Source organism: Rana temporaria, chromosome 2 (assembly GCF_905171775.1).
Source record: "Rana temporaria chromosome 2, aRanTem1.1, whole genome shotgun sequence".
Lineage (NCBI taxonomy): Eukaryota > Metazoa > Chordata > Amphibia > Anura > Ranidae > Rana > Rana temporaria.
This window is the reverse complement of record NC_053490.1, coordinates 421,036,045-421,062,022: the sequence shown is the minus strand read 5'-3', so window position 1 is coordinate 421,062,022 and position 25,978 is coordinate 421,036,045. Positions and strand designations below refer to the sequence as shown.

Genomic DNA, 25,978 nt, shown 5'->3' with positions numbered 1-25,978 from the left:
AATTTAAGTTACACTGGCTTAAAGTTTCTACCTAAGTGCCTGATCCACAAAGCACTTATCTAGAAATTTCAGGCTGTGTAACTAAAATTCCGCCGGCGCAAGGCGTTCCTATTCAAATGGGGCGAGTCCCATTTAAATGAGGCGCGCTCCCGCGCCGGCCGTACTGCGCATGCGCGTCGGCCGTACTGCGCATGCGCGAAGTTACGTTACGCCGAGTTTTGAGGATCGCGACGGCTTAAAGTTGCGTCGGGGAAAAAAAAAATGACAGCGGCATGCATTCCTGAGGGAGAACTCCATGCCAATTTTCAAAGAAAAAATCGGCATGGGTTCCCCCCCCAGGAGCATACCAGGTCCTTAGGTCTGGCATGGGTTGTAAGGAGACCCCCCCACGCCGAAAAATTGACGTAGGGGGTCCCCCTACAATCCATACCAGACCCGTATCCAAAGCACGGTACCCGGCCGGCCAGGAAGGGAGTGGGGACGAGCGAGCGCCCCCCCCCCCCTCCTGAGCCGTGCCAGGCCGCGTGCCCTCAACATGGGGGGGTTGGGTGCTCTGGGGCAGGGGGGCGCACTGCGGGCCCCCCCACCTCAGAGCACCCTGTCCCCATGTTGATGAGGACAGGACCTCTTCCCGACAACCCTTGCCATTGGTTGTCGGGGTCTGCGGGCGGAGGCTTATCGGAATCTGGGAGTCCCCTTTAATAAGGGGGCCCCCAGATACCGGCCCCCCACCCTAAGTGAATGGATATGGGGTACATCGTACCCCTATCCATTCACCTGGAGGCAAAAAGTAAAAGTTAATAAACACACAACACAAGGCTTTTTAAAATAGTTTATTAATCTGCTCCGGACGCCCCCCCTGTCTTCGTTATTAGCTCAATTACCAGGGGGGGCTTCTTCTTCCGCTCTCCGGGGGTCTTCTTCCACTCTCCGGGGGTCTTCCGCTCTCCGGGGGGGCTTCTCCGGACTCCGGGGGGGCTTCTCCGGCCTCCGGGGGGCTTCTTCCATCTTCTCCCCTCTTCCGCTCTTGACTCGGCGAACCCCGGTTCTTCTGCAGCTCTCCGGTGCCTTCTTCTTCAGCGCTGGCTGCCTGCTATGTTTGTGTGTTAGCTCGATTTCAAACAGGCAGCCGGCGCGGTCTTCTGTGGCGTCAGGGTCTTCTCTTCCTTTCTTCCGATGTTGCCTCGTCGCCTCTTGTCGCTGTAATGATGGAAGCGCGCCTTGCATCACATTTATATAGGCATCACCGTCCCATCATGCTCCGGTAGGTACCCACGTGGTGGGTGCACGTGGGTAGGCACCCACCACGTGGGTACCTACCGGAGCATGATGGGACGGTGATGCCTATATAAATGGGATGCAAGGCGCGCTTCCATCATTACAGCGACAACAGGCGACGAGACAACATCGGAAGAACAGAAGACCAGAAGACCCTGACGCCACAGAAGACCGCGCCGGCTGCCTGTTTGAAATCGAGCTAACACACAAACATAGCAGGCAGCCAGCGCTGAAGAAGAAGGCACCGGAGAGCTGCAGAAGAACCGGGGTTCGCCGAGTCAAGAGCGGAAGAGGGGAGAAGATGGAAGAAGCCCCCCGGAGTCCGGAGAAGCCCCCCCGGAGTCCGGAGAAGCCCCCCCGGAGAGCGGAAGACCCCCGGAGAGTGGAAGAAGACCCCCGGAGAGCGGAAGAAGAAGCCCCCCCTGGTAATTGAGCTAATAACGAAGACAGGGGGGGCGTCCGGAGCAGATTAATAAACTATTTTAAAAAGCCTTGTGTTGTGTGTTTAATAACTTTTACTTTTTGCCTACAGGTGAATGGATAGGGGTACGATGTACCCCATATCCATTCACTTAGGGTGGGGGGCCGGTATCTGGGGGCCCCCTTATTAAAGGGGACTCCCAGATTCCGATAAGCCTCCGCCCGCAGACCCCGACAACCAATGGCAAGGGTTGTCGGGAAGAGGTCCTGTCCTCATCAACATGGGGACAGGGTGCTCTGAGGTGGGGGGGCCCGCAGTGCGCCCCCCTGCCCCAGAGCACCCAACCCCCCCATGTTGAGGGCACGCGGCCTGGCACGGCTCAGGAGGGGGGGGGGCGCTCGCTCGTCCCCACTCCCTTCCTGGCCGGCCGGGTACCGTGCTTTGGATACGGGTCTGGTATGGATTGTAGGGGGACCCCCTACGTCAATTTTTCGGCGTAGGGGGGGTCCCCTTACAACCCATACCCGACCTAAGGGCCTGGTATGCTCCTGGGGGGGAACCCATGCCGGTTTTGTTTTTTACAAATTGACGTGGAGTTCTCCCTCGGGAAAGCATACCAAATGCCGTCGCTGGAATGGGCCTTTACAAGGTGTGACTAACTTTACACTTTGTAAAACGAGCCCTAATTTTACACTTGCAAAATAACACTTACGGCGCAAAAAAGAAGCTAGAAAGCTTTGTGGATCGCCTTAAGTGCTAATTTGCATACTAGCAACGGCATTTCGACTCGAAATGCCCCCAGCGGCGGATGCGGTACTGCATCCTAAAATTAGGCAGTGTAAATCAATTACACATGCCGGATCTTCTGTGTAACTTTGGAAAAAGCCTTTTGAGGATCGTTTCCAAAGTTACACACAGACTGAACAGCACTTAAGTCGGAGTATCTCTTTTGAGGATCTGGCCCTTTATTTTCAAGTTTTGCAGCTGTACAACCAGCGAACCCGACTGCAGGGAAAGCTCTTTATTTTTATCTTGCTGCACAAGGAATGATTCATGATTTCAAGAAAGTTTGTTTCCATAGAGACTCTAGCCATGAGAGATGTTTAATGGGCTACCTCCTTTACATTACTGCCTGCTACAGCATACAGTAATTTATTAAATTTTCTGGACCAATGCAAATGTTTTAAAACAGAATTTATGCATTTGCACTAAAAAACAAACAAAAAACTGGTGTATAGTTTAAAGTGACCATATTGTATTGCATCTACTTCTCTTTAAAAGGAATGGTACAAATCAGACTTCCAGGAACTCATTTATTTGTAAGATCGTTTATTAATGCCATGAGCTGCGATGAGAAAAATGCAGTGACCCCCTAGCAGCTGACCAGAATTTTAACTTTACAGATCATATAACATAAAACTGATTGGTTGGTATGGGTTGTCACGCTATGCTTATCACTCCAACACTTTGCTCTATCTAAGGCCCCCGTACACACGAGGGGATCTCTGCTGGAAACAGTGCACCGGACCGTTTCCAGCGGAGATTCCTCCTCCGGATTTGGATCCGATGGCTTGTACTCACCATCGGATCAAAATCCGCGCAAAATTCATCCGCGGTGACGTGTTGCGCCGTCGCCGCGATGATGACGCGGCGACGTGCGCGACGCTGGAAGGTAAGTACTTCCACGCATGTGAGGGAGGGGAGCAGACGGATTGATCCGGTGAGTCTGTACAGACCACCGTATCAATCCGCTGGTCCCGATTCAAGCGGATAGATTTCTTAGCATGCTAAGAAATTTCTATCCGCTTGAAATGGTCCGGCCCGAGGAATCTCCGCGGATAAATATCCGCTGGGCCGTACAGACGACCGGATTTGTCCGCTGGAACTGATCCGCGGATCAATTCCAGTCTGTCTGTCTATCTATCTATCTATCTATCTGTTCTTAGAAAGTATTGTTTTACTGAAGGAGTAGTTGAGGCTTGGACTAGACTTCCAGCAGAGGTAGTGAGTTATGCAGGCCATACACGGTCGAATTTCGAACAAATTTTCTTTTCGAAATCAGAAAGTTCATTTTTTTGGTGATTCGATGATGCCACCATTGATTTTCGAAATTCGGCCGACAAAACCTTCATGTTGCCGGGAATCTACGTTTCTCTCCGGGAATCTTCGTTTCTCTCCGGGAATATTCTTTTCTCTCCGGGAATATTCTTTTCTTGCACATGCATATTTTTTTTTCTATTACATTTCTCGTACGATTCTCCCATCATTGAACAGAAAATCGTTAGCTTTTCAAAAAATTTCAAACATGTTGGATTTCTCAAATTCGATTGCCGCACGAAAATCGTCTGTTGCTGCAGCCCACTAAGGGTGTGAAATCCGTACGAAAATTATTTGATACGATTTTCGTACTAAAATTCTTTCGAAATTCGAACCGTGTATGGCCGCCTTTAGTCAACAGTAAATTAATTCAAGCATGATTGCGACAAATATAGATCTAATAAAAAAATGTAAAAAGAAAAACATTATTTTTCTGCTGTCGTTCTTCTGTGCATCTACAGTATGCTTCTTCTATTCTTGAAAAGGAAATAGGCAGTCATATTGCTTGGTATATGCTACCACAATTTTTGGGGTAGAAGACTGTAGCAAAAATAAAGGTTGAGCTATTGAACACAGCAGTCATCATATTCAGTTTTTAATTTGTTTTGTGCAGAATGAAGTTTACTTTGAGCTGATGTCAGCAACAACCCAATTGTTGCCTTGCTTCAGTTTTTGACGCTGTAAGCAGTTTAGAAGGACAGGGTCAGAATAAGTTGAGTTATTCTGTTGTTCAGCAGCATTTCTACGATTGTGAAAGACCTGGGCATCCTTGCGTATACCAAAGAAAAAAAAACTGGCTATATTACACTGAAAAGTGCATGCCGCTTGGTTAAATGGTTACGTAGAGCATGGATCTGCCTGGTCAACGTATACACTGAACACATTTTCCAGAGTCCTTATACCCAACATTTTGTCTTAATTACCCACAGACACACATAAACCTCTGGACAGAAAAATCTTTTATTACATATACTTTTCTGAGGACTACCTAACAGTAGCAGCTTTTGAGATGACGACCACTCTGTTCAGAAGTATGTTATATACAGCACTAATTACACAGGGCAGCAATACAAGGTATTCTCAAGAGCAGCATGGCCAGTGTAGTGCTTCCTTACTATATTAGCCAGTGGTGAAGTGCATCCTTAGTTGGTGGTAATTGATTAAGTTGCTCCTTACTTTGGTAGTCAGGTGCCACTATCATCAGTAATCTTGTTGGTAAAATGCCCTGTTATGTTGATAGGCAGTAGTGAAATGCCCTTTGTTTTTGGTCCAAGATGCTTACCTTGGTAGTCATTGCTGATATCTTCTTTAGATGTGTGTTCAAGGGTGTTATGCTTGGTAGTCAGTATAGTGCTTCATTTGGTAGTAGGTAATGTAAGTAATCCCTCACTTTGATGGTAAATGGTGAAGTGCCCAGTATGCTGATGTTGAAGTACCCCCTTACATTGGTGGCCAGTGGTGAAGTATTCCCCTACATTAGTGGTTATTGTTGACATGTCCATTACAATGGTGGTCAGTGCCTAATTGTCCCCCACACTGGTGGTCAGCACTGAAGTGCTTGATTATCTTGGTGTTCAACAATAAAATATGGTGACATCACATGCTCCTCCTGGAAGAATCAAGAGCTGGGGCAGAGTTTTTTTTTTTTTTTTATAAACTTGATTTATACAGACTTAGTTCAAACTATCTGTGTTTGGGTGGGGGACTAACAGTAACATCAGCCAATCTTCTAATTTTGGCATGTCTGTGAATTAAATCAGAGATCCAGCTGCAGAACAGCTAGCATTGAAAAATATATTTTGGCTTTAGTTGCTTTTATTTATGAACGAGAGATTCATGAAAAAATGCCATTGTTATATCACCCAAAGCCTGTCTTAGGTTCCTATGGTGACACTGCTAGAGTCCCCCTCTGAAATCTTTTATGTCCCATCAAACATCATGCAGCCTGGTGATTAAAATCAAGCATTCTATTCAGAGTATAAGCCTTTTGCAATCAGGTAAAGCAGACAAATTCCTAAAAAAAACATATCAAGTGCTTAAGAAGCTTGGCTGTTTTTTCTCTCACTTCATGGCTTTAAATTATAATTGATATGCATCCAGCTCTGTATTATTTGAAGGAGATTATTTAAAGTGATTGTAAACCTTATTTAAAAAAAACATATAAATTAGGTTTATACTTACCTGCTCTGTGCAATTGAATTGCACAAAACTGGCCCCGAACCTTCTGTTCTTAGGTCCTCCAGCGGCACTCCTGGCTGATCCTCTTCATGGTATGCCTTTATAGCAAGTTGCTTGCTTTGGGGGCACACCTGTGGTCTCGCTCCTGAGCTGCACTGCCTGTGTTTATAGACACAGAATGCGCACCTCAGTCCTGCTCCCACTCTCTTGTCACAGGATTTTAATGGCAACAGCGGGAGCCAACGGCTGTTCTCAGCCACAACTGTGAGCGCAAGGAGAAGGGAGAGACCTGCTACAGACAGATACAGCACTGGATCAAGTGAGGACTCAAGTGAGGAGGGTGTGGGGGCATACTGCTACCTAAAACATTTTTATCTTAAAGTGGATGTAAACCCTATTCATGAAAGTTGAGCTGGGCACATATATCTGCAGTGTTGTCTTATCTCACTTTAAAGAGCTAAGTCCCGTAGCTCTCTCCTGAAATGTTCCTCTGTTATCGCCTGACAAATTCTCTGACACATCAGATAAATGCAGTCTGAGATTTCTGTCAAGTGAGGTTGCTAAAATATATTAACAGGGAGTTGGCCCTGTTACATAACACCTCTCAGAGTCTCTGCCTATGATGAGAGGGGGTGTTTTAACCAACATAGGGGAAAAAAAGCACACACACACAAATAGAAAACCTCCATATATACAATCATATACCCACAATTGATCCAGAGGAAGGCAAAAAAACAAAGCAATAGAGCATAATGCAATTTGCTCCAGCGGGAGAAAAAATTATTTCCTGATCACCCTAACTGGATATTTCCCGGATCAACTTTACCTATAGATATTAGTATAAATAATACTAACAGACATTTGAGTGTATTAAAAATTAAAAAGGGGGACGCCTGCGGACAGCAAGATAATGAACCTTTAATGCTTGCTCCTGTATAAGAGGTCAGAGAATATAGCTGGCTAATAAAGCTTCAACGTGTAAACAGAAAAATCTCCCGAAAAAAAATCTCCAGAAAAAGCTCCCGGGTGCTCGATCCACAGTCGCTGGCTGAGTAGAGTAATGTAGGAAAGATGATCCGCACTCCGGTTGTTGCTCTTAAAAAATCGTAATTTTATTAAAAAGCAATAGTGCATAAACGCTAATGAAAACGGTTGACACGTTTCAGCCTATAAGGCCTTAGTCATAACCACATTACAGACATGAAACTTTGAAATAAATAGTAGCTCTAAAGATCACAGGCTCCACCCATTAATTGTCTTGATTGACCGCAAGCAATTATAAAAAAAAAAAAGAGAGAATCAGCTGCAATGCATAATAAAGCTTCACCAATAGTAGCACCCATTCTTTTAAAGCAAGCAGGCATAACATAGCGGTAGTTTGTTGTTCTCAGGAATGATTACACAATGCTATATTTTCTGGCTAATCAGCTCAAGTTGTTGAGCAAGGGTAAAACAGAAAGGAGTCCTGTAATATACAGGTGAATAAAGTGTCTACAGAGTAAGGCCGCGTACACACGATAGGATCGCCAGAGGAGAACGGTCTAAAGGACCGTTTTCATCAGTCCAAACCGATCGTGTGTAGGCCCCATAGGTTCTTTAACCTTCGGTCAAAAAAATGAGAACTTGCTTTAAAATTGAACCGATGGACGCCTAACCGATGGGTCAAAACCGATCGTTAGTATGCAAAAGCATCGGTTAAAAACCTGCGCATGCTCAGAATCAAGTCGACGCATGCTTGGAAGCATTGAACTTATTTTTTTTCAGCATGTCGTTGTGTTTTACGTCACCGCATTCTGACACGATCGTTTTTTTAACCAATGGTGTGTAGGCGCGATGGACCATCAATCAGGTTCATCGGTTATCCGATGACAACGGTCCTTCGGACCGTTCTCATCGGATGGACTGATCGTGTGTACACGGCCTAAGGCTAAAACTATTGCTTCAGCAGGTGTGAACTTGTCAGTTCAAGCAGTAGGCAGAAGATGTGGTTTATAATAGATAAGAAGTCAGTCCAGGTGGCAGTCAGAAGATGTGGTCAGTAAATAAGCAACGGTCAGTTCAGGTGGCAAGCAGAAGATGTTTTGGGAACAGACGAGAGGTTTGGGCAACAGGCAAAAGACGTGGTAAAAAATAGGTGGTGGGGGGGGGGGGGCGGTGGGGTTAAGTGTAGGATGCAAGTACTGGAAAACAGGCAGCTAGGTGGACAACTGGAGAAATCGATTACAAGTCTTGGTCTTGTGTTGTTAGGTGCTGACAGAATGCAGGCCAATGAAAAGCAAGCAGGAAGGAGAAAACTGCCTGCATTGCCTGGCAACAGGATGCTGGAGATTGAGCTGCGGTTGTTACCAGAATCCAGGATGTCCCAGCCAACAGGACACTGGGAGACCACTAGAGTCAGCAGAGGTGCATTGGGAAGTGGTCTGATCGTACTGAGATGTAGCAGTGGAGGATCCTGGGACAAGTCAAGTCTTTACAGGATGACACAGTATATTCCAGATATCTGCATATCTAGTTAGTGAAGCCTGAACATAGGATTTTATTAAAGATAAAGTCTAATTACAAGATACTTTGGAACAGTCGTCCTCTTTCTTCTATGACTACTTACTGAGTCACAGACCAGGAATAGATATATGCAAACACCTGGTCTGTAAATAATTCAATTTTCAGTATTCTAGAAAATGCATACAAGTAGAGTGTTGTGAATGCTCAGTGCTATCTTTTAGCAGTTCAGCATTGAGAAATTATCTTCCCATGCTGCTCTGGAGCGCAAGTGATATGTTGGGATCTATCCTCAGGTCCTCACTGTTGCCCGCCTACATAACTGTCTTCCCCCTGACACTCTTCTGCTATCCAAGCAGTCATGTTTGCGAGCATTTGAGGTAGTGGAAGTTGAAAGAATTCCTAAATGTGCTTGAGAACTTGAAGATTTGTTTAAACTGTTGTTGTCATTACACAAATTGTAAGCACAGCTACATTTAAAAGTCATCAAGTCCAAAAGATGGAAGAAAAATATTAATTTTGATATTTTAAATGGCCCCTTACCTCCTCTTTGGCAGTCTCCTGACAGTGCTCTTCACTCTTTGCTTCTTTACTGGGTGCTTCTTCTGCAAGCCAGGTGCTAAGGGGACACCCGTGCATGTGGGCTCCTGGCCCATGCTGTGTGCGTCCATAGACACACACGGCACAGATAAGGCACGCCTCCACTTTACTGGAGTTTGACTGACAGCATCAGAAACCTATAGCTCCTGCTGCTCTCAGTGTCTCCTGTTAGACCAGGAAGTGAGAGGAGAGTTACTGCAGTCAGTCAAGCGCTGGAGCAGTGAGAGGAGGTACGTGTTTAAGAAATGCATTATTTAAAAAAAAAATACATTTTAAGTTTATAACCACTTTAAAACTAATGAGGAAATGCTGGTTATTTCACACAGAGTGAATTTACAGTACATGCAGTTTAACTGAACAAATAGCGAGGCATTTTTTTTAAATGTACCCCTAATGCCGCGTACACACGATCATATTTCGGCATGAAAAAAAACAATGTTTTTAAAAACGTCATTTAAAATGATCGTGTGTGGGCTACACATCGTTTTTCGGCTTCTGAAAAACGACAAAAAAAAAATTCGAACATGCTGCATTTTTTGAACGTCGTTTTAAAAAGTGTCGTTTTTCGGGTTGTAAAAAATTATCGTGTGTGGGCTAAAACAACGTTTTAAACCCGCGCATGCTCAGAAGCAAGTAATGAGACGGGAGCGCTCGTTCTGGTAAAACTACTGTTCATAATGGAGTAAGCACATTCATCACGCTGTAACAGACAGAAAAGCGCGAATCGTCTTTTACTAACACGGAATCAGCTAAAGCAGCCCAAAGGCAAATAGAACTTCCCCTTTAGAGTGCCGTCGTACGTGTTGTACGTCACCGCACTTTGTTCATCATTTTTTTAAACGATGGTATGTGGGCAACGTCGTTTTTAATGATGAAGTTGGAAAAACTTCGTTTTTTGGACATGCTGAAAAACAACGTTTTTTTTTAATGCCGAAAAATGATCGTGTGTACGCGGCATGAGTGTTACAAATGGCAGCTTCCCATCAATGACACTACATCATTAAATCTCACCGATTGCACATAGAGATAGAGGCTGTGATGGATTTGGGGAAAAAAAGGTTTGTTGAAACATTTATGTTATTGAGAGATTGGGTAAGCTTGGTTTCCTGCAGATTTATACCATATACTGTGTGATGGTTGTTATTATATGTCACCCTATAGAGATGTCATTGTACCCTTCTCTTTTTATTATTCCAGGAAACAAAGGAGATTGTGGCGATCAAGAAGTTTAAAGATAGCGAAGGTATGTCTTCTATTCTACTGTATACTGTATATCCCCAGTGATACTATCTAGTATTAAATGTTGAATGCGTTACTTATTTTTACCTGTTCTGTTATGATAGAGCTTAGCTGACTTTATAACATACCAGCAGGTTGCTTTGTATAAAATGATCACATTGGCTTCTGCCATCTTATATGATTTATATCACTGTTTTATTCATAATATTCAAATTTTAAAAATATACATGTGAAAATACTAGTTATTTAACCTTTTTTTCACTTACATGCCTTTAGGCTCTTGCAGTGGTCAATGTGGAAATTCAATTCACTGATATTGTAAAAACGGATTAAGCCTAGTACACACTTGTAGTTTTTTTTCCACTCCCAGGAGTTATTTTCCGGGTATCGCGGGCCACGGCTCTGTGATTGGCCAGACCCACGATGACATCACTCCCGCGCATGCACACGGGAGCCGCCGGTAACGCCACGTTCAGCAGCGGCACAAATGAGCCGTTGCTTCAGTGCACATGTTCTGATGACGTCAGCACATGCTGATACAGCGAATATCTCCTAAACCATGCAGGTTTAGGAGATATCCAGGATAGTTACAGGTAAGCCTAATGCCTCGTACACACAAACGTTTTTCCCGACGGGATTCCTCTCAAGCCTGCCTTGCATACACACTTTCAGGCCAAATACCGCCCGTCTAAAGCGCAGTGACATACAACACATACAACGGGCCTATAAAGCGGAAGTTCCATTCAATGGTGCCACACTTTGGGCTGCTTTTGCTGATCCTTGTGTTAGTAAAAGTTTGGTGAGAGATGATTTGCGTTTTTTCAGTCTTCGTGCTTTTCAGTCCGTTACAGCTTGACGAATGTGCCATCTCCACTACGAATGCTAGTTTTACCAGAATGAGTGCTCCCGTCTCATACTTGATTCTGAGCATGCATGTTTTTTCCCCTCTGAAAAGCATACACACGACCGGTTTTCCAGAAAAAGTCAGCCGGCAAACACAACGGGAAAAAAGAAAGCTGGTTCTCTTTTTTTTCCCGGCAGTTTTCTCGTCAGGAAAACTGCGATGGGCATACACACGGCCGGTTTTCCTGGACAAAAGCTCTCATGGCAGTTTTCCCGACAGGAAAACTAGTCATTTGTATGAGGCATTAGTGGTTTGAAAGGGTTTACAACCACTTTAAACCAAATCCTTTTTTAGTTTTAGATAGGGAATGGTTAAACTCCTATCAAATTATGTTTTTCTGCCTGTGTCCCACTAGGGAGATTTCATTTTACTTCCTGTCCTCGAGGAGACACAGAAAAGCAGTACATTCGACCCACCTGGCCAGTGCAATATTAGACCTGAACCACACCAGGTTCAGCAACAACTTTCCAAGTGCTATAAGTACAAAAACACTAGCATTCAAAGATGATATGATAAAACTTTTTTATTGCCACATGATTTACAATTTGGATCACATTTCTACGCTCATTAGAAAATGTGGTAGGATTGTAACTTTAATGCTGATTTTCTGCATTCCTCCTCAATGAACCATTTAACCCCTTAACTTCCGCAGATGTAAGTACATCCGTTGCATCACGGCACTGTAATCTGACAGTTGGGAGTTTGTTTATATTTCTTGAGCTGACTGTTGGCTCTCTAGTGGAAGTGATTTTGGAAGTTGTGCTTTATTAGTCTCAATGAGGTGCAAAGCTTACAATAGAGGTATTTTAGAATCCTGATGTCTCCTTACAGAGGACCTGTCATTTACATTATTCTATCACATAGGGCACCCCTTTGTGATGGCCATAAAGGTAAAGGCTAAGTTGACCTTTTCAAGCAGAATTCACTCTTCACAATAAATAGGAGCACTTTCTAATGTTGTTTCTACCCAAGTCATCCCAATGTGCTTACAGTATTTCTGCACCATCTCTTTTCACAATTCAAAAGATGCATCTGAATCCCGGTCTTCCTGTAGGATGAATAGACCATCCAGGAGATTACATATGCCATCATGCACTGCTTTACTGCATCACAGAATAGGGTGTGTGTTGAGTTGAGTTAAGATGTACCTTAATATAGCGCGGTCTTACCCCGAAGGGTCCCGACACATTTTGCTGCATTAGAGTTTGCACGTTTTTACCCGGAGACAAACTTCTCCTGTTTTCAGTACTACAGCTCTGCTCCAAATAGGCTGTTATGTGGTTGCATAGGCGAGGTTGAATCTATTGGCTATCTGTTGAGGGAGAACTGTGCCCACAGATAATGACTGCATTAGAAAGCATACAACTACAGAGGTGGGTGAGACATAGATCATAGGAGCCAAAGGCAGGTATTAGAAAGCATCGGGCTGAACTAAGGTAGTAGAAAGGTGCGGGAGCAATCTCCTGGAGGATTAGGGTGTGCTTCAGTTACATCAGCTGCTGAAGAACTTCCTCATTGTGCTAATGGCTCTGCCATCCTGCAGGATAGATACCAGAAAGATGGAGGAGTTTTCTATAGGAAAAAACAGAGGCTGAAGTGAGGCCTGCTCTAGAACACAGGGGCAGCTTGAACACAGTGCCCTCACATATGGCTCTAAACGCACGTAACGCTTGGAACAGCGCCTATCATTGATTTTCACAGGGCTGCTGTTCTGGCAGCACCTGTTCCTCCTGGGTGCCGGAATGCCACTCCTGAATCAATAATCTTGAAACATAGCACAACTGCATCGTATTTTATTGATTTTGATAAGGCTGCTGACAGTGGGCTGCACATGTCACCTGTTTATCCCAGGTGCCAGAATATGCCCAATGAGCAAAAGCGCCCTTGTGCATGAGCTCTTTATTGGTTGTTTAACAGCTGTACAGCACCTGTACCACTAGACTAAGCACCACACTAAAGTCAACATGAGCTCCCCGCCTCATGCTAAATTTGGATCTAGAACCGTCTCTGATTCATAGCACATGATTTATGATGAGCATGTTTTGATCACTATTGAATTGTGTTTGTATTAGCAATTTAGTGAGGTGTTAACTTGACCCTATCATCTACTATACTGTGCACTAATAAGATACTATGAATTTTGATTGCCCTTGGGTAAAGTGTAAATGTAGGCCAGGGGTCTTCAACCTGCCGCCCATGAATGCAGCTCAACACAAAATTGTAAACTTACTTTGTATAAATGTGTTTACGCTTAGCGAACAAACCCATGCGGCCAAAGAAAAAAATTGAAAAAATTGACAGTGTCTCTTCACTGGACTTGTATGAGGTTTTATCTTTCCAAAGAAAAATATCCCACTCTTCACAATCACGCCGTATTCATATCATCTGTTTTTGGCAGCATAAATATTTGTGAACAACTATTTTCAATGATGAAGCACACAAAGGGCAGAATTAGAACCAAATTATCTGATGAGCACCTTGAGAATTTATTGCGAATTGCTACTACATCTATCGAACCAGATATTGATGAGTTAGTTTATCAAAAACAGTGCCAAATATTGCAATTGTTTTATGTTGCCCTCTTTTACAATAAAAAAAAATGTTTATTACTCAGATAAGTTCATTATCTATACCTGTGATCATTAACTTGTAATGTGCCCAACTTTTTCTGCTTATCGCCTATCCTTATTGTTAAGTGTATTTTATGAGTGACCCAAGACGGTTTCTCTTCTTCCAATGTGGCCAAGGAAGGTCAAAAAGTTGGACACACCTGAAGTAGGCAGATTCAGAAAATAAATAAGGATATTTATTCTTTAAACTTAAAGTAGATTTTCATCCTAAATCTAAAATCTCAAAATCTACTTGTAGCCACATTCTGGGCCAGATTCTCGTACTTTCTGCGGCGGCGTAGCGTAAGCCATTTACACTACGCCGCCGCAACTTACTGGAGCAAGTGCCGTATTCCTCAAGCACTTGCTCCGTAGTTTGCGGCGGCGTAGTGTAAATGGCCCGGCGTATCCCGGCGTATCCCTGCGTAAATAGCCCAGTCCGTATGCTCCAGCTCACGACGGAAAATGTCAATGACGCCGACGTGTGCGTCATTGACGTAAAGTCATATTCAAGAACGACTTAGGAAAACGACGTACCCGACGGGAAAAGACGACGCAGACCCGACGCCATACTTAACATGGCATACGGCGGACTGGCGTAAGGTTACCCCTCATGTAGCAGGGGTAACCTTACGCCTACCGAAACGACGTAAGCGACGACTACGCGACGCAAATTCGTTCGGGAATCGGCGTATCAGGCTCATTTGCATAGTCAAATGAGACCTGAACGTAAACGCCACCTAGCGGCCAGCGTCGAATTACATTTAAGATCCGACAGTGTAAGTCACTTACACCTGTCGGATCTTGGCCGTATCTATGCGAAAATTATTCTAGGAATCACTTGCATAGATACACGGGTCAAAAAACAGAGATACGACGGTGTTTCCTGAGATACACCGTCATAACTCTTCTGAGAATCTGGCCCTCTATGACTAACCCATCTAAACCTGTAAAACAAAAATCACCATACATACCTTTTCTGACGCCGGGCCGGTCCCACGCTGAGCTGTCAGCAGCTGGTTCTGTGTGAGTGTGGGAGTGTGCAGAAGAGGCAGCTGACAACGGAAGCCCCATAGCAACTCTATGGGTGACGTCACTTCCTATTCATTTCCTAGTCGTTGTCGGCTGTTTCCTGCACACAGCTTCCACCACTGGAGATCGGATCGGCTTCAGGAAAGGTATGCATAGCAATTTTTGCTTTACATGGCTAGATAGGTTAGTCTTGAAATGTGGCTGCAAGTAGATTTAGAGATTTTAATTTTTGGCTGAACTTTCACTTTAACGTAAAGTCCGAATTAAGAATGAAGAGAGGGCCCATGCTAATCTCCCTGTTGTCTCTTACTGCATTAAAAAAAAAGTTTTTAGTGTACCTTTTTCCCAGCTGTCTTCTTTTTGGTCACATAGGTTGCAAGGTCCTTTTCTTCCCTCCAGTGATGAGCAGTCCTCTGAGCACCACTGAGTACAGCTGTAGTGTGAGCTCAGGGTACTGTAATGATGTGCCACCAGACACTAGGTCCTCGATTGCCCTGGGTTCACAGGAAGTGGGTTGTATAATGCTGGGCATCATTTAACCCAGAAAAGCAACAATAACAGCAGGTGGAAGTAAAAGTATTGCAGTGAAAGCTGCCTTTTCCACATTTTCTGAGGATGTTTTTTTTCTACATTTTTTTTTTCAAAAACATGGAGTTGGAATTTAAGCAGTTTAAATATCACACCTCAATCTGTCTTTATTATAGCATACTCTTATCGCCTTCAGATTAGTCAGACAGAGTGGATAGGATAGTCTTAATCAAATGGAATTTGCTTTGTTACAGTTGAGAAGAGGCATATAAGTGTTGCTTTAGTTGTCAAGTGCGTGCTTATAGGCTCCAGTGATGGAAATCCAGTCTTTCCCCCTTTGTCACATCCCCCCTTTTGATACCCCAGGCTTTCAGATTTGGCTATCACTGCAAATAAAATGTTCTTTCCTGGGGCCCTAAGCAAAATGTCACGTTTAAGTTGAGAAGTGGGGGGCGCTGCCGACAGTGACATGTCACATTAAAGTTGAGAAGCCGGGGGAGAGGGTGTTCTGCTGTCGGAAGTGACATCTTACATCTAATTGAGAAGCAGGGGGTGCGCTGACTTCTTAACCTCTTCTCCCTTGCAGCCAGCGAGTTGAGAAGCGGGGCGAGGGGCCGAAAATGACTTCTCACCAGACGGGGCCTCTAGTAATTTGGGGGGCCCTCCGCAACTTTTCGGGGCCCTAAGCGGCTTGCATAGTGTGCCTATAGGGCGGATCAGCCCTGACTGTTTGTGATCCATTGCGTGACTTGTGAGTCCTGTTTTATGCTCTGCTTGGCAGATGCTCATGAAATTACATTACTTTCTTTCTCAGTGCCAGGAATCCAGTACTGGTACAATTTAGCGCAAAGCTTCCACTAAAGTTTCACTGATCAATAAAGCAAACTCTTCTCTAAAATACCCCTTTAACACTTAATCCTATACCTGAAAACTTCTTTCATGGCAACTTTCCTTTCAAATTTTCTTCCTTTACTTTAAGTATAGTCAGCTCTGATATCTGCTATGATACGGTGGATTACATTAACTTTTAAAGTTCAGAAAAGGTGGTCAAGCACAAACAGATTTTATGTTACATTCTGGTATTACAAGATACTTCAAACATGTGTTTGTAGTAGTGTCACCATATCCTCATTAGGCTGTACATGAAAGAAAATATGTTTATACTAAGATGCTCTTTGTGATTAGTCTGAATATGAATCAGTTACAAAATGTCAGCTTTCTTGCATAATAATTTAAGCATCTGAGTAAAGAAGTCATAGGTTGTAAACAGTACACATTTGATTCAAAGTGACCCTAGTTCAAATGTATTTATAAATTCATACATTGCATAATAACTAGAACTTTAAACAGAGCTCCAGGCCCCCCACCAAAAAAATTAAAGTCAGCAGCTACAAATACTGTAGCTGCTGACTCTTAATATTAAGAGACTTACCTGTCCAGGAATCCCGTTTTGTGATGTCGGCACACTAGTCAATTTTTCAATCGGGTCTTGGGTGCTGCCGCTGACATTCCTTGTAAGGGAAACCAGCAGTGAAGCCTTGCGACTTCACAGCCGGCTCCCTACTGTGCATGCGTGAAGTGCTGCGCTTTGTGAATGGCACGGTGGCGGGGGAAGGAGGAGGAGGGGGGCAGAACTTCCGCTGCAAAGTCCCCCAGAAGTGGGAGTGGATACTGTCAAATACAGGTATCTGCTCGCCCAATTGGTGCCAAATTTGACAGGGGGGGGGGGTGGAAGGAAGCAAACTAAGGGAGCTTCCCCCTTTGGGTCGAGTTCCGCATTAAGACGAATATATGCAGAGCGGGTATGACCAGATATGTGGAGCTGCCCAGAGGAGGCTTACCACAAAACTAAGTGAAATGAAGAAACAGTACTGTTTATTGAGTACACATCACAGGTGAAAAAGTGTATAAACACAACCTATGCTATACCAGTAAATAAAAGCAAAATACAAATCACCTAACTATCTAACTAACTATATACAAACTATATACAAAGCAGCAAAACTGTAAACTAGGAGGTACAAGGAACACGGGTAAGATAAGTCAGAACAGAGATTGGGTACATAAAGCAATGGTAGTGGGAACAGGTTGATGGAGAGGAAGTACATGGGATTTGGCATGTTCAGCAGGATGAGGAAAACTGGCAAGGAAAAGCTAGTAAGGCGGGCCAGAAATTAGGCCAGGACAAGGATCAGGTTCACAGAAGGCAAGAACAGGCATCGGAATCAGCAATTAGATAACAGGTTTCTAGGAACAGAAGAGACTATAGACACAGAGTTTAAAATGCTTATGCACTGAAATATTATATAGGAGGAGCTAAACACACTCCCTGCAGCAAGCACCACTTGTAGACTAATTTCTGTGACCTGTTGATTGTTGAAAGACACCCACTGGTAAACACTTGAACTAAACCCTCCAAGTCTCAGGACCACAATGCCACTAGCAGGTTTTCTAGCTCCTTACACATTGACTTATTCTTAAAATCATTTAAAATAAGCCTTTATTTGCCTCTGTAGCTATAGACATTCCGGAGAAATTCATCTTCAGAGTTTAGAACAGAGGCACTGAAATCACACTTTTTTCACCTTTTCTGTATAGAGTAGAATCTAGGGCCATAATTCATATTTAAATCTAAACTGATAACATGTAAATGCTTTTAAAGTATTGACTATGGACAGTTTTGACCACCATAGTCTTTTGCCATGTCACTTTCATGTGCATGAGGCTTTGTCAACACAACCCCATCTTAACAGAACATTGGGTATTGTATTGTGTTTGTGGGCACTAAAGTACATTTTTGTGTATATTTCCTTGAAAATAAGCATTTGATAAACAAATGTGCAAATAGCGAGCAACATAAAATGTTGCAACTGCCACCATTTCATTTAACATTGGGCTCTGCTTTCAAAAATATGTCATTTATACTCCCCAATATGCCGTGCTAAACCACATAAATGAAATGTTTGTGTCAACACTTCACAAATCTAAATAATGTGATCATAATTAATTGGGCAGTATGGGCCAAATCTTCAAAGGAGATACGCAGGCGGAACTGCTGTTCAGCCTGCTTATCCCTGTGGCTATCTTTGGAAACGATCCTCAGAAGGATTTTTCCAAAGATAGTCAGAAGATCTGACATCTGTAATAGACTTACACTGTCGGATCTTAGGATGCAGTACCGCATCCACCGCTGGGGGCATTTCGAGTCGAAATGCCTCTTTGCGTATGCAAATGAGTACTTAAGCAGATACACAAAGCTTTTTAGCTTTGTGTTTTCTGCGTAAGTTACGTTTTGCATACGTAAAATTAGGGATGCTTTTACAAGGCCTAAACTGTTTAGACCTTGTAAAAACAAACCTTTTTTTCGATCGCCATGTTTTTTTTTAAATTTTGAATTTTTTTTCCCGGCACGTATTTTTTTTTCCCGACGCAACTTTATTGTCCCGTCGCGATCCACAAAGTACGTTCGCGCGATGCACGTCGGGAAAAATGACGTAACACACATGCGCCGAACGTCCGGTGCGGGAGCGCGCCTCATTTGAATAGGAATCGCCCCCTCGAGCAGACGACCGCCTTGTGACGGAGGCACTTAGCTTACACGGCGTGTAATTTCTAGGTAAGTGCTTTGTGGATCGGGCACTTAGGTAGAAATTTAACGCCTGTGTAACTTAACTGCTGAAAGTTAAGTTAGGCAGCTTTTTTGAGAATTTGGCCCTATATTTTTAAGAAAGTTGGTTACAGTTTTTTATTGTCACAGTGTTTTGAGAGATAGCAGTTGAGCGCAAAGACTTTTAGTGTATGAAAAATATATAATTGTTTGGTGGTTCTAAGTAATTTCCATGAAAAATACAAATTTTAACATTTGTGTGAGAAATTTATAAAATTACCCTGGACTGAGGGTTAATTATCTTTGAGAATGAATTACTTCACAGAGCATGCAGCTTGAGAAGTCAACATTTAGTACACATAGGGTAAGATTTACTAAAACTGGAGCACAGGAAATCTGCCAGTTGTGCATAGTAACCAATCAGCTACTAGGTGTTATTATCAAAACTTCATTGAAAACGCTGATTGGTTACTATAAACAGCTGCATCAGATTCTCTGGCCTCCAGTTTTAGTAAATCTCCGCCATAATATTTTGTCCCATGTTGCTAGGTGCTTTCTAAGTGTAGCTATGAGTTTGAAAAAATTGCTCCCCTCTTCCCCCTGTGGCCAGTCCGAGCACTTTCCAGAGACAAGCAGCGGCAAGAGGAATGCAGAGGGATAGGAGGCTGACACACCCCCTGCTTTTGTATTACTCTTACTGAGCTTGTTTCAGTAAAGTGCTCAGAGCTGAGACAAACAGTTGTAATGAAGCGGGAGTTATATAGTTATTTAATCAGACAAGCTGCTGTTGAATGGGAGCCCCTAGTCAGACCTCATAGCTATACTTGGGAAGCACCTAGCAACATGAGCCAAATTACTACTTGTACTTTGTCCCATAGGGGACAGAATAGAATAAAACTATCCTAATGATACATCTTTAAATATGTCTATTTTACACATACCTACCGTATAAACTCGAGTATATGCCAACCCGAATATAAGCCGGGGCACCTAATTTTACCACAAAAAAATGGGAAAACTTATTGACTTGAGTATAAGCCTAGGGTGTCCATCTGCATGTGTCCATGCGCATGCCTCACTGTGTCCATGCCTCACTGTGTCCATGCCTCACTGTGTCCATGCCTCACTGTGCCCATGCCTCACTGTGTCCATGACTAGACTGACGTTTAACATGGGAGTCTATGGAAGGGGTGCCCGGATTTGAAAAATCGGTGCTCCCCAGCCATAGGTTCTCCAGACAACAAACTTTGCACACTTGTAGAGGAGAAATGTGCCAAGGTCCAGGTCCAGGGGACCTATGACCGGCCGGTACCGGGTCCCCAAAGTCACCGGAGAAATGACCATTTAACATGGGAGTCTATGGAAGGGGTGCCCGGCTTTAAAAAATCGGTGCTCCCCAGCTGTAGGTTCCCCAGACAACAAACTTTGTACACTTATGGAGGAAGAGTGGAGCTACATGTGTGCCAAGTTTGGGCCGGCCGGTACCGGGTCCCCAAAGTCTGGGAGAGCAGACGCAAAAAGGTGACTCGAGTATAAGCCGAGGGGAGCATTTTCAGCACAAAATAATGTGCTGAAAAACTCGGCTTATACTCGAGTATATATGGTAAGTCTCCAATTTTTCTGCCCCAGAAGTTTTTCGTAAGACAAACATGTAAAAAAATACAAAATAAGGTCAAATAAGGTTCTAACTCTATCTACACTAAAAACATTGTGGATAAGTTGAGCGTCAGCCATAAATAGACCTGCATCCTAGTTAAGCAAATCGAATACTAAACATCAGGGGCATCCTAGGGTGCTCCATCCTATATTAACAATACCAGCTGGCATCTCTGACATTCTGCTAGAGTCCCAAAAAAAGCATACATTCAGAGAACATGACATGAACGCTCTGCCTCTCCACCTCCTTCAATCAGATAAGATTCATTGAGAGAATACAAAGCAGTCTCTGAAGGGTGCCCGTGCTGTGTGGCAATGCAGCAGGAAAACTGCTCAACTCGGGACCCAGGAAGCTACTGAAATATACTGGTATAGCGATATCCACTACAGAGATTTCCAGTTTTCAGAGGGATAAATTGGGTTTGTTATATGCATAGTTACATTGTTCCAAGCTGGACCAATGTAACTATGTAGAAAATAACATACCTGGAATTCTTTAACCGCTTGATCCTGGCCAAGAGACAGCTTTTTTTACGAATTTGTGCACATGCCCTCTCCCAAACACAGCATGATTGGCAAGTTTGGCAGCTGATCTCAGCCAATGATTTTGGCTAAAGTCAGCTGATCAGCTGTGGCCAATCGCACACAGAGTGCTGCGGTTACAAAAACACAGAACTCTGTGTACAGGGAACAGCAGGAGCAAAAACAGACAGATAGTAAAGTAAGAGCAGCACACATCACACACATTGCACATTGTTAATCACACAGTTAACCCTTTAATTGCCCCTAGATGTTAACCCCCTTCCCATCCCGTGTCATTAGTACACTGACAATGTACAGTATTAGCACTGATCACTGTATTCGTTTTACTATTAATGTCAGTTATTATACCTCCCAGCCAGTGTCAGCTAGCGCCAAATTGCCCACCACTCTGTCACAGTCCCTCTATAAATCGCTGTATAATATAGCGTCTATAGCTGCGTAAATTCCAGCGTGTATGTATACCATAGTTTGTAGACGCTATTAGCCAGATTCAGGTACGTTTACACTGGCGTATCAGTAGATACGCCGTCGTAACTCTGAATCTACGCCGTCGTAAATTTAAGCGTATTCTGGAAACCAGATAAGCTTAAATTAGGCTAAGATATGAGCGGTGTAAGTCTCCTACGCCGTCGTATCTTAGGGTGCATATTTACGCTGGCTGCTAGGTGGCGCTTCCGTTGAGTTCGGCGTAGAATATGCAAATGACTAGATACGCCGATTCACGAACGTACGTGCGCCCGTCGCAATTAGTTACGCCGTTTACGTTAGAGATACGCCGGCGTAAAGATAAAGCTGCTTCCTAGGTGGCGCAGCCCATGCAAGGTATGGACGTCGGAACAGGCCTATCTTTTTATGTCGTTTGCGTAAGTCGTGCGCAAATCGGGCTGGACGTGATTTAAGTTCACGTCGAAACGGCATACTTTGGAGCAATGCACACTGGGATATGTCAACGGACGGCGCATGCGCCGTTCTTAAAAAATGTCAATCACGTCGGGTCACCAGTCATTTACATAAAACACGCCCCCCTGTTCCACATTTGAATTAAGCACGCTTAGGCCGGCCCATTTACGCTACGCCGCCGTAACTTAGGAGGCAAGTGCTTTGTGAATACAGCACTTGCCTCTCTGACTTACGGCGGCGTAGCGTATATGCGATACGCTACGCCGCCTCAAAAGTGAGCCGCCCTACCTGAATCCAGCTATATAACTCTCTCACAAACCAATTAACATACACTTAGTGAGATTTTTTTTTTTTTAACCAGACATGTAGCAGAATAAATTTTGGCCTAAATGTATGAATGAATTAATATTACCGTATTTTATTTACATTTTTTATTGGATATGCTTTATAACAGAAAGTAGAAAATATTGTTTGTTTGTTTTTTTCAAATTTCTCGTTTTTTTTTTTTTGGTTTATTTTGCAAAAAAATAAAAGACGCAGTGGTGATCAAATACCACCAAAAGAAAGCTCTGTTTGTGTGCAAAAATAAAAATGTAATTTGCTTACAGTGATGCATGATCAGGCACCAGTTAAAGTAGCGCAGTACTGAATAGTAAAAAATGATCTGGTCATGAAGGGGGTTAACTTTCCAGTGCTCGAGTGGTTAAAGCGCAGTCTCTGCTGACATGCTGAAACACTGACATGCTGGAAACACTACTTACAGTAGTTCATCACTGGAAATTCTAACTTTTCAGACTTCACCGGCTGTAAGATTGGTCTGGCACAGTGCCTTTGATTTGTAATAAAGACAGGCCCTAGATAGCAAAGCCAGGAGAAGAATAATAGCCTTTAAACCTTTCCCATTTACAAAACAAGTCTTCAGTGGCTCCCATATTTTCTTTTCACAGTTTCACTTGAAATGACAGCAGCAGTTTGGCAAGGACAAATAAAAAAGTGTATTAAAAGTACTAAAGTACTTTCTTGGTTACATTTCTGATTCAGGCTCCATTCAATGCTGGTCATATGATGCATTTTAAAGTTTCAAAAGTAATGTTAAATATAAGTATTCTTATCAGTACTGTCTGTAGGACACAGGTCATCCAGTAAAAGCAGGAGAAGACTTACCTATCATGGTCCTTTGTTAGGCCACATAGCTGCCTATATTTGTTGAATTTGGTAGGAAAGCTCCTATGAAAGTAAAAAAGTTGTTCTGTTTGAGTTTTTGGTAAGTTTAAAATATCAATATCAATATTTTCCGGCGTATAAGACGACTTTTTGGATGCAAAAAAATGCATCCAAAGTCGGGGGTCGTCTTATACGCCGGTGACAGTCTCCGTGCTGCGAGCGTCCATGATTTAAAAGCCGCTCCTTCTTCTCAGCGTGTCCTGTGATAGGCGGAACACAAATCTTCCCAGCAGTGCCTCTGTTCTGTGTTCCTCCTATCACAGATGCCTTCTCATCCTCGGACAAGAGGACATCCGTAATAGGCGGAACACAGAACAGAGGCGCTGCTGGGAAAATTTGTGTTCTGCCTATCACAGGAAACGCTGAGAAGAAGGCGCGGCTTTCAAATCATGGACGCTCGCAGCATGGAGACTGTCACCGGCCTGGAAACAAGTCAGCAAAACGTGAGTGATAGCACTGTTGGCACAGTGGGGGAAAGTGATGGCACAGTGGGGGGAAAGTGATGGCGCAGTGGGGGCAAGTGATGGCACAGTGGGGGCAAAAGATGGCACAGTGGGGGCAAGTGATGGCACAGTGGGGGCAAGTGATGGCACAGTGGGGGCATGTAATGTAATGGCACAGTGAGGCATGAAATGTAATGGCACAGTGAGATTTGAAAAAAGCCTGTTTCTGTCAGCGGTTTCGGCTACCCCTCAGCTTCCAGAAAGACTAGTAGGAAGGGGGTAGTCTTATATGGCGAGTATATCCCAAAACCCAAATTTTTCCTGGAAAATTTGGGGGTCGTCTTATACGCCCAGTCGTCTTATACGCCGGAAATACGGTAGGCATCCTTCGAGGTCTAGAGCCACAGGGCAACCCATCACATCATAAACTGGATAATTTGCCTTCAAAAGCCCCATATGGATGGACACTCCCAAAATTGATTTATTATGCCTCGTACACACGATCAGGCTTTAGCCCGACCAAACTCACATCGGAATTCCAAAGAAATTCCATCGGAGGAAAAGAGAACATGTTCTCTATGTAAACTCCAACGGAATTCCTCAGAATATCAGATGGAAAAACTACAATGGGGCATACACACGGTCAAAATTTCCGATGGAAAAGTCTGTCTGACTTTTCCCATCGGAAATTCCAATCGTGTGTATGAGGCATAAAGGAACCAAGGGATTAAGAACTTTTTAAAAGTTTAATCGTTATGCTGCGTACACTCGACCGTTTTTCGCGATGTGAAAAATTATGTTTTTTTTATGTCATTAAAAACTATCGTGTGTGGGCTCCAGAGCATTTTTCGCAACGTTAAAAATGGCCATTAAAAATTTAGAACATGCTCTATATTTTCGCGTCGTTTTTAATGTTGTCGTTTTTAACGTCGTAAAAAATGGTCATGTGTAGGCTTTAACAACGTGAAAATAACGTGCATGCTCAGAAGCAAGTTATGAGACGTGAGCGCTCGTTCTGGTAAAACTAGCGTTCGTAATGGAGATAGCACATTCATCACGCTGTAACAGATTGAAAAGCACGAAGACTGAAAAACGTGAATCAGCAAAAGCAGCCCCAAGGGTGGCGCCATCCGAATGGAACTTCCCCTTTATAGTGCCGTCGTACACGTTGTACGTCACCGCGCTTTGCTAGAGATTTTTTTTTTCACGATCGTGTGTATGCAAGGCAGGCTTAAGAATAATCGGTTTAAAAAAAACATTGGGCCAGATTCACGTACTTGCGCTGCGGGGTAAGGTATGTCATTTACGTTACACCGCCGCAAGTTTTAAGCGTAAGTGCTTGATTCACAAAGCACTTGCCTGTAAACTTGCGGCGGCGTAACGTAATTCCGTCCGGCGCAAGCCCACCTAATTCAAATGGGACGTGTACCATTTAAATTAGGCGCGTTCCCGCGCCTAACGTTCTGCGCATGCTCCGTTAGGAAATTTCCCGCCGTGCTTTGCGTGAAATTACGGCGCCCCGACGTGTTTTTTGAACGGCGACGTGCGTTACGTCCTTTCGTATTCCCGGACGTTTTACGCAAAAAAAAAAAAATTAAATTTGGCGCGGGAACGACGGCCATACTTTAACATGGGCTGTCTAATATTACACCACCTAAATAGCAATCGCAAATTTACGACGGGAAAAGCCGACTAGCGACGATGTAAGAGAATGCGACGAACGCGCGTACCTTCGTGGATCGCCGTAAACAGCTAATTTGCATACCCAACGCGGAAAACGACGCGAACTCCACCCACCGGTCGCTGAAGTATTGCATCCTAAGATCCTGTCGGATCTAAGGCCCCATACACACGATAGAATCCATCCGCAGATAAATCCCAGCAAATGGGTTTCTGCGGATAGATCCTATGGTGTGTACACGCCAGCGGATCTGTTTCCGCGGAGAAATCTCCTCTGGGATGGATTCCAGCAGATCGGATATTTGCTGACATGCACAACAAATCCATCTGCTGGAATCCATTCCAACGGATGGATCCGCTCGTCTGTACAGACTCACCGGATCCATCCGTCCAAAGGGATTCCCCGCACGCGTCGTAATGATTTGACGCATGCGTGGAATTCCTTATATGACAGCGTCGCGCCCGTCGCCGCGATTATGATCATAATCGCGGCGACGGCGCGACACGTCATCGCCAGAGGATTTCCGCGCGGATTTCAAT

General features: G+C 43.9%; 1 protein-coding gene across 3 annotated transcripts in view; it reads left to right on the top strand.

Moving 5' to 3' along the window:
* CDKL5 (cyclin dependent kinase like 5) overlaps positions 1-25,978 on the top strand; it is a 511,586-nt gene that overhangs the window by 284,430 nt on the left and 201,178 nt on the right. For all 3 annotated transcript variants that reach the window (XM_040338214.1, XM_040338213.1, XM_040338212.1), the window contains exon 5: positions 10,271-10,316. In XM_040338214.1, the coding sequence (XP_040194148.1) occupies positions 10,271-10,316 (46 nt within the window). The remainder of the gene's footprint in view (positions 1-10,270; positions 10,317-25,978) is intronic.